This window comes from Anser anser, assembly GCF_964211835.1.
Source record: "Anser anser genome assembly, chromosome: 2".
Taxonomy (NCBI): domain Eukaryota; kingdom Metazoa; phylum Chordata; class Aves; order Anseriformes; family Anatidae; genus Anser; species Anser anser.
In genome coordinates this window covers 155,799,334-155,817,879 of record NC_139721.1, presented here as the reverse complement: position 1 = coordinate 155,817,879, position 18,546 = coordinate 155,799,334, and the positions used below count along the sequence as shown (strand labels likewise).

The window sequence follows — 18,546 nt, the reverse complement described above, 5'->3', positions numbered from 1 at the left end:
TGATCTCACCGTACTTTATAGAGATGGAGCTTAACAATCAGGTTCCCCCCTTATCTTATGAAACTGTTGGTCAAGTTCAGCCAAATTTGACAGATGAGTTGAGATCTCAAGAGACATTAAGCTCTTGGAGTGATCTGAGTAAAGAAGATGAGATCCAAATTGCTGCCTTTATTGAGAAAGCAGTTTTAACTTAAGCCCTTAATTTCCAGAGACACCAGACCACTATCCAGTCAGTATATGTGCATATGTGCTAGCCAGCGAGCAAAAGCAGCTTTGCAAACAGCTGCAGAACCTGCAGGTGGTTCCCTGCTCCATCACAGCTGGAAGGCCTTGGGTACAGGGAAATATAGATCAGGGAATAAAGACACAGATTTACATGAAATATGGTCTGATTATTTCTGATACTTGCACACGTTTTGTACACTTAAATCTATTTTTGTTATGACTTCTAGGAAAAAAGATCATAAACATCAAAAATTCATGAAATGAAAGAAAGGCAAGTCTTGACAGGTTTCCAGTTCCATATACTATCTCGTATTTCAAAATCAACAATCATTGTTGATTGTCCAATTGTACTCAACTTCAGGATGATGGAGAAGGCAAGGTAATTTGAGCACTACTAAATTGGGATAGCTAATTAGTAATGGAGAAGTAGAAGCTATTTAACCTGAGCTGAAACACAAAAGAGAGTGGAGAGACATTCTCCACTAGTAGAGAAAGACACTCACTTCACCGTAGATGTAAAAAAGAAATTGGATAAAACACTAATTTCTTTCAACCAAAACCAAATCCCACCCAGATGATAGAAACTGGGGTAGGAGTCCAAAGGAAAGAAATACCAATTTATATACTGAAGTGTAACAGATCTCTCATTTCTAATCGCAGATGGCCTAAGCTTCACTTCATTTGAAAGAAATCTTGAAAGATCATTAGGAATGAAGAAAGTAGTGGGGCAGGTTGATTTGTTTTTAGAAACGTCTGATAATTTAGACTACATGACATATTTCTGACTAATCATTTATTATAAATTACAATAGAATAAAATACAAACTAGTCTACAATTCAAAGTTACTGCATGAAAATTACTGCACCAAAAAACAAGCTTTTTACAACTTGTCTTCTCTGTAAAAATATCTTTCTCTTGGCTCTCAGCACAGTGCCTTCAGTACCAATGCCTTTTCCTCCCCACAAATAACTGTACTGTCATTTAGACTGTAACTGTGACATTACTCTTTTTGCAAATGAGAAATGCTGATCTGCCAGGAGCAATCCATGGCTCTCAGATATTTTTCTGGAGGCAAAACAATCATGTCCAATAACACTTCACTGGCACTGAGCCCAGAAAGTGAGACACAGGGTTTGGTGACAGTATCATTTGTCTCATGATCACATTGCGGCAATGAACTGGATAATCAGGAATAAGGCCTTGAATTTCCTTGTGAGGAATGTTTATCTTGTATAAAGAATAAGGGTATCTATACAACAGTATGATTTCAGTACAACCACATCCTCCTTGTGCTCCAGTTTCTACCACATTCCTCTTTAACAGTCGCTGTCGTAGAAACAGTCATTGAATCTAACAGCTCAACTAAATCGATTCACAGAGCTATCTACAGCCTCAAGGGGCACTAATTCTTTCAGTGATATATTCTGTGAAACTAATCATATAACCTGAAGGGACAACCGAGTGGAAATGATGGAGAGGAACTGCAGATGGAAAGTAGTGAAATATTAACAAGTTCCAGGTAAGAATAACTACTACTGAAATGAAGAACAGATTTTCTCAAATGCTCAGAACCACCCCCCCCCAACAGAGCTAGGCCACTGCTGAGTGCCATTTTGAGTCTCATCAGAATTTAATACAGAAAATATTACTAAAGCTTCTCATTGCGTATTTAGCACTGCTACTTCAGTTTCTGGAAAAGATGAAGGTGTTTACTTTGTTTCTTTTATTAATGAATATCAAGTGAAGTTTTTGCAGTAGCACTTTTTGTATGTCACCTTTCTCTCCCAACACATGCTGTTTTAATTTCTGCTAACAAATCTTTTTCTTGTCTCAGAGACTAGGATTTGCAATTGATCTAGGGCAAGCAGAAGTAAGGGAGCTATATATTTTTTGCTTTCAGCAGCTATGTTTTCCAACCAATCTTGCTTAATGCTTGGAAAGCTTTTGCTGTTATTTTTTAAAATGACAATGATGCTGCACCAACCTTTTTGCTTCTTGAATAAAAATAACCCATCAGTATAGACTCTTGTTCTCACTCAGCTCAGAATACTACAACACAGCAGAAGACCTGATCATTGAGATAGCAGCCTGTCAGTTAAACACAATTACTGTTCTCAAACACATACAAATAATGCTAATTATTTGTGTGTTCCACTTCCCCCTTTCCTAATGGCGTTTTTTTGAGGATAGTTTTCTAGAAAAAAAAAAGTTAATATAATTTACTATGCACCCTTTTCTGAATTGGTATTGTAATGATGAAGTGACTCAATTTAAAAAGGATCCATTTATGGACATTTTATTTGGAAAAGAAGTAACAAAACTGTCAAATTAAACATCAACATACAACAAATTATTCGATCTGTACTTACTGACAAAACCAGGACCAAAATTGGGAGGATTGGGTCTAGAAATCTGAGGTGTCAAACTTCCATCCTAGAAATTTCAGAAAAACATATAAATAAGAAAATTAAATCATGATCCAATTAAAGAAGGTTATCATTACTAAACATTTGTGTTGTAAACTCCGTATCAAGTTGTACTACCTGTGTAATGGCCTGCTGCATGTGATTCTGGCCTTCATTGCTCTGAGCTCCTGGCACCGGCTGACCCATAAAGGGAAACCTATTGATACATAAACACGAAATCAAACTGGAACATTTAAAACTGCTGGGTGTTTTTGGGGAGAAGGCAACATTCTGTATTACAATGAACTTCAACAAAGCATGTATATATTTTCTAGACATTTGCTCTAACTTCCTTAACAAATGTTTTAAAAACCTGTAGAATATTATTTCTCATTTGCCCCTACAACACTTTGCTCGTGGCTTATACTACTGCATTTTTACACTTTTCAGACAGGTGAACAAAACATTGTATACTGTGCTAAAAATAGCGAAGGCACACAGAAAAAAAATGTATTAGTATTTTAAATATTCTAATACAAAGAAAAAACGAAGAGAATTACGCATTTAGATATTATAGGATCATAGAATCTTTAAGGTTGGAATAGACCTCCAAGATCATCTGGTCCAACCATCACCCTACTGCCAACATTACCCACCAAACCGTGTCCCTAATTAACTACTCCTTCTGAGAAGAAATGTCTCCTCATTTCCAACTTGAACCTCCCCTGGCGCAACTTGAGGCCATTCCCTCTAGTCCTATCACTAGTTACCTGTGAGAAGAGGCCGACCCCCAGCTCCCCACACCTTCCTTTCAGGTAGCTGTAGAGAGCAATGAGGTCTCCCCTGAGCCTCCTCTTCCCCAGACTAAACAACCCCAGTGCCCTCAGCCGCTCCTCACAGGACTTGTGCTCCAGGCCCTTCACCAACTTCGTAGCCCTTCTCTGGGCCTCGATGTCCTTCTTGTACTGAGGGGCCCAAAGCCAAACACAGCACTCGAGCTGCGGCCTCACCAGAGCAGAGTACAGGGGCACAATCACCTCCCTGGCCCTGCTGGCTACACTATTCCTGATACAAGCCATCTTGGCCAACTGGACACACTGCTGGCTCATGTTCAGGCGAGCGCTGACCAACACACCCAGATCATTTTCCTCTGCACAGCTTTCCAGCCACTCTGCTCCAAGCCTGTAGTGCTGCATGGGGTTGTTGTGGCCAAAGTGTAGGACCCGACACTTGGCCATGTTGAACCCCATCCCGCTGGCCTCTGCCCATCGACCCATCCTGTCTAGGTCCCTCTGCAGGGCCTTCCTGCCCTCTGGTAGATCAACACTTCCCCCAGCTTGGTGTGCAAACTGCACAAACTGCACAATCTGCAAACTTATTGGGGGTGCACTCAATTCCCTCATCCAAGTCATCAATAAAGATGTTAAAGAGGATGGGCACCAACACCGACCCCTGGGGAACACCACTGGTGACCAGTCACTAGCTGGATTTAGCAGCCCTAAAGAAAGGCATTGAGCATTGCTTACCTGTTCATAACCATTGGTGGCATCCCCATGTTACTCTGTGCCATGACTTTATTGATCCCCTTAAGAGCTACCATTTTTGCTTTCATTATAGGATCTGTAATTGCATCGAAGTCTATGAAAGAAAAACAGTAAAATTGAATTACAAACCTGAACGTTACAAGTCATTAATTGGAACTGACTTGTTTAGATCTAGTTCATACATAAATCATCAGCAAACAACGTAACTGCATTACTATTTCAAATTACTTGTCTTCTCCAGTTTGAAATTCGTGGTTAATATGTTGTCTCATATATTCCCTGAGGAAAGTTAAACCAGCCACAACTGCTCTTGTTTTCAGCCATGACACACAAAGTAAAGCAGATCAGGTTGAGAAGGGCTCTAGACTAAATTTGAGCCAACATATTAATAAACTCTATAGTTCTAAGAATCAGGAAGTTGGGTTGTTTCTGAGTTCAACTGGCAAAACTGACACATCACCACAAACATACTACAAAGAACTGTTTGGTTGCTCTGTAATTACTGGCAGTACTGCAGGCAGAAAGGCACACGCCACGTACAGTATCTACAAAGACCATAAGCATGGTGAACTATGCCTCTTCCCTGCCATCTCTCCTGTTAGTTGCTCCACAGAGCAGGACAAACAGGAATGACTGATGGTCCTCATGAGTGAGTACAGAACGTCTGAGACTGGAAGGGACCTCTGGAAGTCATCTTAGCCATCTAGGGTGACCAGACTACATTCAACGATTCCTTTCTTTGAGTCACTGTGAACATTGCCAAAAATGTAGAACAACCATAAACAGAAAATTGGTATTTTTAATATGAAAACGTCAGTTATTGCCCTCAATCATGTAATTTTGTTCACAAAGGATGCATTTACTCCATATCACATATGAGGTGACAGAGCTCATGCTTGACAAATTAACAGTAATACAGCATTAATCCTGATCCTGCTAAAGTCAATCCAAGCCGAGCCAGTGTTCGGCGTTTCACTTACACACTCAATTACCAGACTTCCACTATACCTCCTGTTCAGGTTGATTTTTTGTTATGCCATCTTCACATTCCAAACGTCTACCCGCTTCTTTCAGTGCTACAGATTATTTATCTATTTATTTTTAAATAATTAACCAAAACACGCATACAAATAGATCACCCACATACCAATATTGGGGAAAAATGGCTCCGAGCGTTGGCGAATCATGGCTTGCATCTGCCGCTGCTGCTGCTGCTCCTGCCTTTCCTGATCCAAAAGATCCTGCAGAAGAAGTGGCTGCTCCTCCAGCAGCAGTGGTCTCTCTCGATTTTGTTGTTGAGCTAATGGTTGAGGGAGCATTATCTGCTGAGTACCAGATATGCCACTAGGACCAGGACGGTTTGTTACAGCCACAGTTTGATTAGATGTCTGTCCTGTCCCAAAGTTATGATTTGCTGACTGACCCTGAATAAACCCTGGGTTTGGTGACCCTTGAGAAAAATTATGGTTTATTCGTGGAACCATGGTCAAATTGGAATTTAAAGTGTTTTCCAGGATCTGTCCACCAGGTGTCATTAGTGTTTGTGGAATACCTGATGCTTGGTTCAGTTGTGTTGCTGGCAAAGATTGAGAGGGAGACCCTAGTGTCCTTGCTTCAGCGTTATCTGAGCTTTCATTAGCTAGCAAACTCGAGAGGACTGGTGTGGACCCAGAAATACTGCAGGAACTTACTGCTCCTTGAACAGGCAATGGAGCAGATCCCTGAGCATCTGGACTAGGCACAGTTGTTTCTTGACTGGGAACAGCAGTAGTTTTGTCAGGGAAGTCTGGGTTAGCAGGCTGCGCAGAAGCATTTTCTCCATCTTTCAACTCCGTTTCAGCAGCCTGTTGAGTACTTGTCGATTCAGCATTTCCATCACTTTTTTCATTTTCATTCTTCTTTTCCTCATGAGTCTTTGGGGAAAGCACTTCTGTTTTAATTTCATTTTCTGTAGTAGATTTCTTCTGTGGCGACAGGGTCTCAGGATGGGCTTCAGTTTTATCCCCTTGTTCCTTCTGTTTTGGTTCTTCTGCCTTGCCCTGGATATCTAGCTTGTCATCAATGGGGACACTAAGATCTAGTTCTTCATTAAACATTCCTTTCTTATCCCCCACGTCAAGGTCTGGGTCTGTGTACGCAATTATATCAAATTCCCCAGATCTTAGAAGGTCATCGAGGTGAGGATCATTGGTTTCCAAGTTATCTAAAGTGTCCAGTTCATCCCCTTTTCCATCCTCTGTGTCTAGATTCAAATTTTCCAGGTCCTCATCATCCAAATCTTTGACTTCAACCCCATCAAGGTCTTTCACATCCAAATCTTTTACAGCAGGATCATCAGGATCAAGCTTTTCTTCTAGACCATCACTCGGCTGGGTAGGAATCTGTAAATTTGCCGATTCATCGCTTGGTGCAGGTGTAGGCAAAGACGGTCCTGGGAAAGCATCAGCAACTGGTGGATGGCTTAAAGAACGTATTACAAGTGCAGGTGGGTTTTCAGGATTGATTTGATCCTGCTGGGGCTGCGACATATGCTCCAAACCTGTAGACATCTGCAACTGGTTAGGTATACCTTGAGAATTATGTCTCAGTGGTTCTGCTGGTCTTGGGCCCGGAAACTCCTGCCTGGGTATAAACCCTGCATGTCGCTGATGTTGCGCTGATGGATCCATAACATTTGTTGCAGAAGGATTAAAAGGCAGCCTTGGCCTCCCATCAGGAGCTCTGTGACGTAATTCAATAAATGCTTGACCCAATATATTGTGCTGCTGAACTTGAATTCCCTGTGGAGGAAAATGCTGAGAGATCCCAGATGTACTATTTATTTGCGGATTGTTCACTGGCCGAGACATATCAATAGACAGAGATCTTCTCAGCTGTGGTGGAACTCCAGGGCGTTGCATCGGCTGCTGAAGACTGAGGAAACGTTCTTGACCTGATGGTGGACCATGGCCACCTCCTGGAAACCCAAATCTAAAATAAAGTATGAAAGACTAAATAATCTTTTTTCTCAGGACTGCCTAGCCATACTTGACTAAGTAACTATTCACCAAAATACTTTACATGATACATTCATTAAGATATTTAAATAAATATTGTGACTGATTATGCTTATATTTAAACGAGTTTTATAACTACAATAAAATAATTGCTTTAATTATGTTTAATAAACAACCTGTTTTCAATTCCAATAATAATGAATAGAAAGCTCTGTGACAGCAAGATCTAAGCAAACAAGCTACATTTTAATTCAACTTAGTACACTTAAAAAATAATGCATGGATTTACTGAAATAAATTCAAAATATTGAAAATAGTAACTCCTGAGACTACAATATATGTCAATACTGGTATTCATTGTAAAATGGCAGAGACAGAAGTCAACATTTGATTACATATTCATTATAGAGGAAAACAAAAATATTACATTGATCCATTTCTAAGGCATGAAAAGCTAAAGTTATACCTTTCAAAATTTTTTTTTAAATAAATGCCCCAAAACAATGGGCAAGAGTATCTTTCAGTTCACCAAAATTTCCAGTTTCTCCTTTTTATTTCTGATCAACTTCCAATAAAATACAGTGTAGAACAGTGTTAATCAGTGAAAAGTACATTCTAATGTTACAGATACTTACAAGAAAATGTACTGTACATACCAACTTCAGTAAGATTACCAGCTACTGCAGACAATGTATGATTTTTTCACCCTCCAAAAAACCCAGACTTTGTATCTAACAATTTCTGTAAATTTAGAACTACCGCTGTAATATCCTGGTTTTAAGAGACCAAAGTGCTTACCTAAGACCATGAGGTCTCATCCCCATGGCATTCATATCTCCTGGAAACTGGGGTCTATTGAATTGCCCGTCACCAGGAAATGGTCCACGTTGATCTTTTGGGTATACTGTGAACCTTGGCCCGCCTGGAGGGACAACAGAGGACCTAATATTCCCAGGATACGGAGGAGGAGGACGGTTAAAAATTGGATTTAAGTTGTCTTGCTGCCAGTGCTGAAGAGGAGTTGCATGGGGAGTAGCTGCTTGATCCTGTAAGGCTTTTTCCTGACGAACTGCATTCTTCTTCTGCTGCTGTTGTTGCAGAATAATTTCACGTAATTTCTGGCGCTGTTTAAAAAAAAATTCATTGTGCTTGACATTGCAATTGACATATTTTGAAGTGTTATACTTCGGTAGGTTAAGCCTCTCGGTGGAAAGAAATTCTTCAATCACTACAGAAAAACATTATATTACCATAATCACCTCAGAAATTAGAAGAGGGATCAGATTGTACAAGAACGCTGGTAACAGAATTTTTATCTCCAGACCTCTTGTTAGAGCATATAGTGCGAACCCATTTTACCAGCTAACACAGAAGCAATGCTCTTTTCCTTTTTCTATTCCAGCAACGCAGGCCCTTTCACCACATGAAAATGTGCATCCTGAGGGAGAAAGGTGACTGGAGGTGCACTAAAGAAAATTCAGCGAGAGGTTTTACACCAAAGGCGCAGAATTTACTCTGACTCTGTGTGAGCAATACTACCAATTTTTCTGCTAAATCCACTTCCCATTGCACCTTCCAAACAAAAGACCAAGCAGCTTTCCACAAGTTGAATGTAATTTTATGTATGTCTCAACAACTGTTTGCCAAACATTCACTGACGAAAGCCAGGAGTGAATGTGCCTGCAGAGGAGCAGTGACCAGTGGCAGAATCACCTCAACACGTCAGCTGCCCAAAAAGTTGGATGTCTATGCTAAGACTGTTGCCTACACTCCCTTTTTTTCAGTCGGTGAACAAGTCACAATCAGTTCTACATTTCATCTATTACAGAATACAATTAGTTGTCCTTTCAAGGTTTTTCCTTTCTCACCCGGTATATGACAGAACTATTGCAGACCAGTCATCTACCTCTTCAATGGCTTCAACGATAACCTTTACTTCATTTTTGGATCTACTGATGTTTTTATACTCTATATATTCTGGCTCTATCTAGGAGAGCCAAATGAACACATCGAGTGAACAGATGTAATTCTACATTACACAGCTATGTTTAATGCCAAGAAACTTCAAATATTTAACAAAAATGAGGAAAATTCTACTTATGAAATTTTAATGCCGTCAGTATTAAACATTATTCTTACCTGTCTTAATTTTTCAGTATCTGCTTGAGGAGACATATTCATGGTATTCTGTGTATCTGTTACTCCTGTAGTGGGTGCTGGGCCAGGAACTTGTGAAACTTTGGGGAACTGCTGCCCTTGAGAACTCATCGGGGAATTTGCAGATGCATTGAAGCTGCCCTCAGATCCAGGCCGTGACTGTTCGGCAGCATCGTGGGCTAGCTGACCAGTTCCAAAAGATTCTGGCTGAGGTCTTGGAGTCATGGGTGGTTGATCGTAGGGGTCACGTGCTGGAGCAGCAGGACCATGGCTAAATGAATCCGTTATTGCAGGTCCTGCTGGTCTGGGAGTTTGAGAACACGGGTCTGGCGGCCTGACAAAAGTGCCCTGCAACCTGTTCTGCGATGTCTGCAGGAAAGGATCTCTATTTGGTATTAGTCCTGGTCTTGTCATTGCAGGTCTGTTAAAACTCTCTGGTATTCCTGGCCTTGGAGTTCCCGGTTGCTGAGAGTAAGGATCATTCAGAACTGGCCTTGGTGTTCCAGGAGGTTGAGCGTATGGATCAGAATGTCTCTGATTTGCTGGGGACTGAGCAAATAAATCTGCTGGCTGTGCAGGTCTTGGTGTTGGTGGTTGCTGCATATATGGATCGACTGTGGTGGGCCGAGGAGTTCCTGGAGGTTGGGCATAAGGATCGGCGACTGGCCGAGGAGTACCTGGAGGTTGGGAGTAAGGGTCCTGAGAAGCTGGCCTTGAAATGGGTCCGGATTGAGGGAAAGAATCACTCTGTTGTCGCACTATCCGGGGTGGATGCGCGAAAGACTCCTTTATTGCAGGATGGGGAGTAAGGGGAGGCTGGCTGTAGGGATCGTTAGGCTGATTATGGGAAAAGTTATCCACTGGCCTCGGTGTCAAAGCGGGCCGTTCATACGGATCAACAGGAACGCGCCTTGGTGTAGTTGGCATCGATGAGTAAGGATCTTGTGGAGACTGAGGTGGGCGCATGGGAGTTTTAAAGGGTCCAGGGCTACCATCAACGGGAGTAGGAGTAGGAGTCAACGGGGGCCGCGTGTACGCATCGGCAGAAGTTACCCTCTGTCTCTGAAACGTATCGGTTCTGGGAGCTGGCTTAGTGAACGGATCACCGCTTCCAGCTGTCAAAGGAACCTTCCCTGACTGCTCCATAACTATGGGTGACCTTGGGACCCCCAGGGGTTTGGAGAACTGATCTGGTGTCATAACAGGCCTGGGTGTGTCTGGTGGCTTTGCATAGGGATCGCTGCTGCTTGGAGATGAAGAACATGAATCCCTGACTGGCGAAGGCCTGCTTCCCGATGGTTCTGTGACCTGGATGGGCCTGGACATGGCTGACTGTGGTGCACAGGTGTCTAACGGTGTGATGCTACCTCTTCTAACAATGTTTTGATTAATAGGTGCTGGTCTAGGTGTTCCCACCATTTTAGCGTATGGATCCATTGGAGAAGGAGGCCTTGTGTTTGTGGAACCTGGAGAAAACATCTGCTGGGATGACGTCTGAGGAGTCTGAGACTGAGCCAGTGAATCGTGTACTGGGATTCGGGTTGGAGTAGGGGGTGGGGCCTGTGGTTTTAGGAACACATCATCTGAGGATGCTGAAGTAGGTGTAGCAGGTAGCTGCTGCTTTGCAAATAGATCCTTATGGAATGTTTGCTGTGCTGGGGACATACTGCCATTGCCAGTTTGTGGTGTTAAGGGGCTCTGGATCCCACTGCTAGGCGTGTCTGAGCCAGACTGGCTCAGATGCTGTTGTGAACCAAACTGCTGCTGTTGCTGTTGCTGCTGCTGTTGCTGCTGTTCATTTTTCACTTGTTCAAGCTTCTGTGTGGCTTCTATTTTGGCTTGCTGCTTACTTTTTTGCCGCATTTGCTGTTTTAAAGTTATAAGGGAAAAGGTTACGCTTCTACATACATGATAAAATCGTCGATGACTGAAAATGGATCAATAATCAAAACTTTAAAACACACTAAGTATCAGCTACGAATAGTTGTAAATTGTAAATGCAATGGGAGCAGAGAGCACAGGTATTCGTAAAGTTCGATTACCTTGACATGCACCCTGGATTGCCTGGGAAGAACTTTTTCCAGTTTGCCTGAAGAGCAGCCTTATACTTTGAAGACGAGTACTGACGGATGCAGCACTGATGTAGGCAAACTGTTTCTGAGAGACAACCACCCTAATCTGAAGCAGTAAGCTGCTGCTTACTGCAAGGATAAAGTTACTGCAATATAGGGTGTATAAAAACAAACTATTGCACCAGCTAACCATACAGAGAAAGAATAACCTACTTCCACAATAGGTAGAATTTAAGAGTAGAAGTTTTAAAACAAAATTTTCTAACATCTACTAGCAGCTTTTTCTGATAGCATCTATTTTCTTCCATAATGTCTGAATTTGTACTCTTCTACAAAGAAAGATTAAAATTGATTTATTATAACAGAGGATTCCAACAATGCAATAAAAACCAGGAACAAAAATAAAACAGCCTAAAAGCAACACACCTGTCTGAATTTCCATTCTTGTTCATGTTCCGATTCCCTCTGTTTTAATGGATCTTTAAAGAGGTCAGAGTCGATACGTGAGCTAGGATCAATACTATCCTGTTGCTGTTGCCTTTTCATGGAGTCATTTGACATCTGTACTTTATTGATGCGCAAAGCAGCTCTATTATCTCTGGCTTTTTGCTGGGAAAAGATTAAAAAAAACATATGTAGTAAGCCTCGCTTTCTTTTGCTGAGTGTGAACACTGCATCTGTTATTACTACAAAATTTACAACCAAATTATTTGTACGACCTGTTTCTATCAAACATATGCTTGTAGAAACTACATTACAAACGTTACTAGGAACTTCAAACTGAAAATACTTCACCCCTGTAGAAATCCTGTGTTTAAACTAACACAAACAGAAAGAACTAATGAGTTACTAGCAGCAGAGGTTTTGTATATATTAGGAGTCCCTGTTCAGGTACTGTGCTGAGCCAGGAAAGCATGAATCCGACCAGTTTACCTTTCAAATCGCGTATTGTTGTGGTCTAAAACCTGAAGACATGAGCACAGCAGATAATGCTTGGATCAATAAAGGCCAATACTGCGAAGAAGTTCAATGACAAGAAAAATACAGTCTACTCCATTAAATAGCCTCTATAGATCTCAGTCTGTGTTAAGTTAGCAGTATAAACATAGGATATGGGTTTATAGATCAGGAAAAATTGGATGGAAGAACAGCAATTCCTCTTCAATGAGGCATTTTACAGCCATACTGACACTTTAAAACATCTAATGAAAGTTTCAAAGAGTCTGTTTTACTACCAGTCTAGGATGCGATTCCTTTTCCGAATCAAATCCTCACATCTTCTTTTTTACAATTTCACTTGCAGTTTTCAAGTGGGGGCTGCTTGGCAGAAAAGGCTTAAATCCTTCCCCTCTGACAAAGTAACACAGATGAGAGCACCAGTGCCACAACAGCAGAAATTAGTGTCATTTCCTTTCTAAGTGACAGGATTGTGCATAGTAGTAAGGAAGGTAAAATGCCAACAGCAAAAATGCAATAACAGTCTTCTGAATTTCATTTCTAAGGTAGCCTTTATTCATGTCCCCTGAGTGAAAGATCCTCAGGACAGGCAACACAGCAGTTCCTTGTGTGCACAATGCTAAGTACAGTAGAAACAGCTGTATTGTAAGTATGTGGACTGTAACGTCTGTGAGGAAATAACTGCTTCTTACTATGCAAATACTCTTATGTACATGTATCTGCAACTGCATGTTCCCTTCCCACCAAACATGAAGGAAATAGTATTTGCATCTAAGTCTTGGATATCCATCAGGAGAATAGGACAGCATTTATTAAGAGCAATGAAAAAGGAAAATTCAGTAATAGAATTAATTGTAAAGGGATAAATGCCTGGATAAAAATCCACTCATCTCAGGGAATAGTTTCTTGTAAATGCTATATGGAGGGAATCACCAAGATTTAATATAGCATCGATGAGATGACAGAGGTCCAAAGGTGCTAAAGTTACAGGCCTGAATGAAAAGCAGAATAATAATGATATTTCAGTGATACAAAGCAGACAATAGAGAAGGACTTTTCAAGCGGACAGGATTTTTAGAAAGACCAAGATCTTAATGGCTTGGGTGTCCACTTCCCACACTGAATCTGGAATAACAGGTGGGGGGAGTGAAGGAGACTGAAAGCATAACCTTGAAGAATCCACAGAATCTACATAGTGAGAATGAGAACAATCATCCAATTACTGTTGTGATGAAAGAAAGAAAAGGTAAGAACCAGAAGAGAATGGAGACATAAGAACATTGCAGAAAGGTACATTTACCAACGACAGATGGGCAGGTTGAGAAGAATGAAATCTAGGTTCTGAGGTTTGGATATCAAGAGGCTTTAACAAGAGGTTTCATCAGAGCACAAGGGTTGCCAGTTGAATGGCAGTTCTACAGCATCAGGAATCAGAGACCACGTATTCCAGACAGCTACTACAAACATGCCTGTTTGCTTGACTCAGATGTGAAGAAGGTGAATGCTTTTGGAGAGAATGGAGTCCCTCATGCTCCCTATAGCATGGAAGATATTAAGAGTTTGCACTGCAGAAAGAGAAGAGAATGTAGTAACAGGGAACAGTAAGGCAAAAATAGAAGAATAAAAGAAAATGAGGAAAGTAGAGATGTGAAGCACTGATGCCTCTGGAATGGTTAGCAGTTCAACAGGTGAAAGACTTCAGCAACACTAATGGGGCTTAAAAGAAAACACTAGTGAGAGGGGAAGATGAAAGAGAGGAAGGTCACGTTGTGATCTGTTATCATCCTTATGAAGAAACTGGTGAGATCCTGTGCAGAAAGAGACAAGAGCAAGTAAGACTTGAGGCATGAATCAAATGTAGCAAGGAGGTAGTGAGAGCTGCAAATATTCTCATCTCAGTTGATGTTTTTAGATTGCACAATACTAATATAGTTTATTTCAAGGATGAAAAGGAGAAAACACAGAAGTATTCAGAGATAGAAATTAAATCACATTGACATTCTTAGAGTAAGTAATCTTTCACTAACCCTACTTATTTAAAAAAATAAAAATGAAAGTCTTGTAGATGAAATACTACATTTTTGCTAAAAGTATGCAAATGCAGGTGGTAGTTGTTCTTACCACATATGGAGCCCTCTCTTGCGAGCTTGCCTTCCTCCACAGTTTAGCAATCTGCTTCACTCTTGTAGCCCAGTCTGCACCAAAAAATGTATTAATATGCAAGGCATTAATAAGTCTATTTTATATCACTTAAAATAAGGATGCATACATTTCTACACAATATTTGACTTTACTTGGTAAATTGCTCACCTGGGAATTCTTCCTTTAGGTTAGGGAAGTTGATATTTGTATAGAGAACAGGTGCTACTGTTGCCATTTCACCCAATGCTTCCTCTTTTTCCCACTTAAGAGTGCTTCTTTGAGCATTGGACATCGTATCACCTTCACCTTCCAAAGGTGGAGCAGATGGTGCCCACGAGCTGTTTGGATCGCTTACCATTGGATTGAATGCCTGATTCTTATCCCTGGCAAGGCAGAAAATAATTTGTTTTGTAAACAGATTTATCTTAATATACAAAAACAATTAACAAACTTATTCTGTTTGCTATTTCAGTAGTCAGCAAGCTGCAAGAACACAGACCTTCTGTAGTGGCTATCTAGAACTAAGTAGTTAAATGCCAACTGTATCACAGTATTAATACCACCTCCACCACCCAAGTGAGAAGGAATGGTTATTTTTGACTTCCCATCTTAACTTACCTGGTATCAGTATATGGTTGCTGCGTTATGGGAGAGAAGGTGCCCAATCCACCTCCGGGAGTCAAAGTTGTATGAGGGAGATGAGGGTTAGGGCCAATCAGACCATTCATAAGCGGTACTCTTGGAAATGCACTCTCTCCTAGAAAAAGAAGTTTACATTACTGTTTTAAATTTTAAAGGGTGACTACTTAAGGTAGAGGTGGAAATTTCTGGTGAAGAAGATGTTTCACCTAATGAAATACTAATTGCTTTAAAATTTCATACTACTGACCTTACCTTTTTGGAAAGGCTTTGAAATCAATTTACGTTGCTTCCCTACAAGCTTAAGGGGTTCCTTGCTACTGCATCACATCCCTGCACAGATTTTCTTTTTGTGTCTGTTTTTTTAAATGGTTTTCCAAAGCTTTTGCATTAGTCCATGTTGTGGTACCACACTTAATATTTAAGTATATTCTTAAAGGTTAATGGTCTGTAGTATGTTATACCCAATTCCAGCAGAAAAAAAAAAGTTCCACAAAGAAAAGAAAAATCTACACTGCTGCCAAGCACCAATCATGAAGAAAGTTGCTTTCGGTCCTTGCAGAATTACGATTAACCACCTGAATTAAACATCTCTTCTTCTGAGACAGCAGTGTATCAAAGTAAGCCCTGTTATCTACTAACTGCCTAATTTGTAACCAATGAACTAGACAAAACCTAGTCAAATGAGCATCAGCAGTGTAATTAAATGTCCAGCCTAGCAGTATTAAGGAGGAAAATTTTATTTACTTGATTAAAATATTAGGCAAATCTGGCAGAGGTAGATTCATTCTAGCAGATGGTCTTTGCAGATGTTCCTACACAGAATTAACACTGACCTTTGAATCCCTGTCACTTAAGTGCAATTATCAGTGTGTTCTGGATATTTTCCTAACAGCACAAAAGTAATTCAGGAATAGACATATCTGTAGTATAATTCACTGTATCACTCTCTCGCACTTGACATGACTGTCTTTTGATTTACACGTTACATAAACTACACAGGGAAGTTTAGTTTGGATGAAAGTTAACTCGATTAGAATTTAAGAAAACGTGCCTTATCATAGCTGCTAAACAGCTAGTATATGGTAACTGAAGTCCTGACAAACACCAACAGAGCTGAGGCTCTCGTTCACACAGTAGGCTTACGTGTCTTTATGAGAAGAGACTGCTAATTTTACTTGAAATTGCTGAAACTTGATACAAGCTTCCCCATTACTGAAGTATTTATCTCACAGAAACATGTGGATCATTACACCATAACTGAACCAAATTACAAACCTAAAACTTTGTAATTGTGGCAATTCCCACAGGGAGAAAGTTAAACAATCTTACCGAGCTCAAATGCTGAAGTTATCAAGTATCCAAATAACTGGGAAACTGGCACTGATATCTATATTATCTTTTGCTTTAAATCACCTCATTATTTGCTTTAAACTCTCTCCTTTCCAAGACTTTTTGAAGTATTTCCTTTTTATGGAAATTCAATCAACTAGGAAACCAATCATTTTTTTTCTCTTGTGATTAATTCACGGGTGAAATCAATTTGCATGCTACGTTTTGTAGTACCAGTATAATAAGATTGGGCACTCTTTACATAAGCTCAAGGAAAATCCACTAATGGTGATGTGTGATGAGAAAAGTGCATTTAATTACGCTCATACATACTGCTAAAAACCTGTTCTACTAGAAACAACAAATAGTATCAGTTTACCCCTTGCTTTCAATATAGAAGCAGTAAGGTGCTGTATCAATTCATAACAATTTTAATTGTAAGAACGAAAATAAATGATACATTCCGAAATTTCTTAGCCTCCTCTTTATTATTTGGATAGGAATATTTAACATGTAAAACTTAATTCTTAAAAGAAATTTAAGACTCACTAAATCACTGTCACACAGACATTTTCATTAGTCTTGAGGAGGTACTCAGAAGTAATGAAAGAGCAAATCAGAAGAGAACACATGCTTTATCACAGACAATTTCAAGAATATGGAAGTGTCGGCTAAAATAAAAGCTCCAATATGTCACAAAAATCTGAAATGGCTGTCCCTTTCAGTTTGCAATATTTACCTGCACATTAATTACAGACTCCCTTCAGAACATTTTTAGAGAAATATTTCATGAATTAACAAAAGCGGGCTCCATGAATTAACAATGGCAGAAATTAAGGCGTGTCCTACTTTCATGTTGGCATTTAACAGATGCACAACCCTCCTGACTAAGCTTCTGTTGTTAGAAGTAACAAAGGCACTTACCTTGACTGTGCAAAGACATAAGTTGTGGTGGAGGTGGAGGCTGCGGCAAAGGAGCTGGCTGTGTGGTTGCTGGACTTAATACAGCTGTGAACAGATCTTCAACATCCTTTCCTCCTAGTTCTGCAAAAACACTGTGCATAAGTTGGCTGACATTGTTTGCAAACTCTATCTTGTAGAAGACAACACAGATTAAGAACACGTACCTGGGATTTTGTACAATTTGCCAAGAATAGCACCTGGGCAAATTAAAAACAACACAATGAGTAATCACCAAAAATGCAATAAAATTAAGTCTGCAACCAAGTGCAAATAGTCAATGTTACCTTACGTAGGTAGCAATTTAAAAACAAACAAACAAAAAACTCCACCAACTCTTCCGTAAGACCAGATCAAGAATGACAAAAAATTACCATCTGTGACCATTTTGTCTAGTTCTGGACTGAGGATTCCATCCAATTGTTCTTCACTCAATGGCCGTGAACTCGGGTTGACATTTGGCTGAGGCAGAGAAGAAGGATCATCAGAGATGGGGCCAATATCCAATCCAGCTGAAGGAGGAAAGAATATTAAATTAGACATAAGCAGTAAAACCTACTGATGTAGAATAAAGGCCATAAAACTTATTTTTTTTTTCTTGCTAGAGCTATCAACTAAATGAAGACTTTCTTAAAATTTGAAAGGAAAGGCAAAATATGACATCCATTAGAAAAAAGTAAACAAACACTCCCACTAATTATCTCCAGTTTACTGTACTGTTTGAGGAATGTTAATTGAATAGAATGCAACTGGAACAAGAGAAAAATTTTGTTGAAACAAGACTACGAAGTTCAGTTACAGCATGTTTTCAAGCATATAGTTTTCAATATGCAGTTCCAATATGATTATTTTTCACATTTTAAAAGCAGTAACACTAGTAGGCAGTATGTTGCATCCTCATGTACGTTAAGCTGCACCCCAAACATTCTTACGTATTACATTAAGTATCTACTGAAGTGCTCTTGAAGTGTACTCAATATCAAACTGGTTATAGCAGCTTCCATCTCAAAAACAACTACTGAATATTCCAGGTTATATTAGACAAAGTTATTTGTTGATACTGAGAAACCATAACTTTCTACTTAAATTTCACAGCGTCCTTTACAAGTCAATAAA

General features: G+C 40.0%; 1 protein-coding gene across 7 annotated transcripts in view; it reads right to left on the bottom strand.

The window, feature by feature from the left end:
* The window catches only part of KMT2C (lysine methyltransferase 2C), a 197,637-nt gene that overhangs the window by 23,275 nt on the left and 155,816 nt on the right, over nucleotides 1-18,546 (bottom strand). For all 7 annotated transcript variants that reach the window (XM_083824638.1, XM_083824639.1, XM_083824637.1 and 4 more), the window contains 13 exons: nucleotides 17,805-17,942; nucleotides 17,598-17,630; nucleotides 17,395-17,514; nucleotides 15,118-15,256; nucleotides 14,668-14,882; nucleotides 14,479-14,552; nucleotides 11,827-12,009; nucleotides 9,311-11,194; nucleotides 7,970-8,295; nucleotides 5,323-7,145; nucleotides 4,158-4,269; nucleotides 2,770-2,848; nucleotides 2,596-2,659 (listed from right to left, as the gene is read on the bottom strand). In XM_083824638.1, coding sequence (XP_083680764.1) covers nucleotides 2,596-2,659; nucleotides 2,770-2,848; nucleotides 4,158-4,269; nucleotides 5,323-7,145; nucleotides 7,970-8,295; nucleotides 9,311-11,194; nucleotides 11,827-12,009; nucleotides 14,479-14,552; nucleotides 14,668-14,882; nucleotides 15,118-15,256; nucleotides 17,395-17,514; nucleotides 17,598-17,630; nucleotides 17,805-17,942 — 5,190 coding nt within the window. The remainder of the gene's footprint in view (nucleotides 1-2,595; nucleotides 2,660-2,769; nucleotides 2,849-4,157; nucleotides 4,270-5,322; nucleotides 7,146-7,969; nucleotides 8,296-9,310; nucleotides 11,195-11,826; nucleotides 12,010-14,478; nucleotides 14,553-14,667; nucleotides 14,883-15,117; nucleotides 15,257-17,394; nucleotides 17,515-17,597; nucleotides 17,631-17,804; nucleotides 17,943-18,546) is intronic.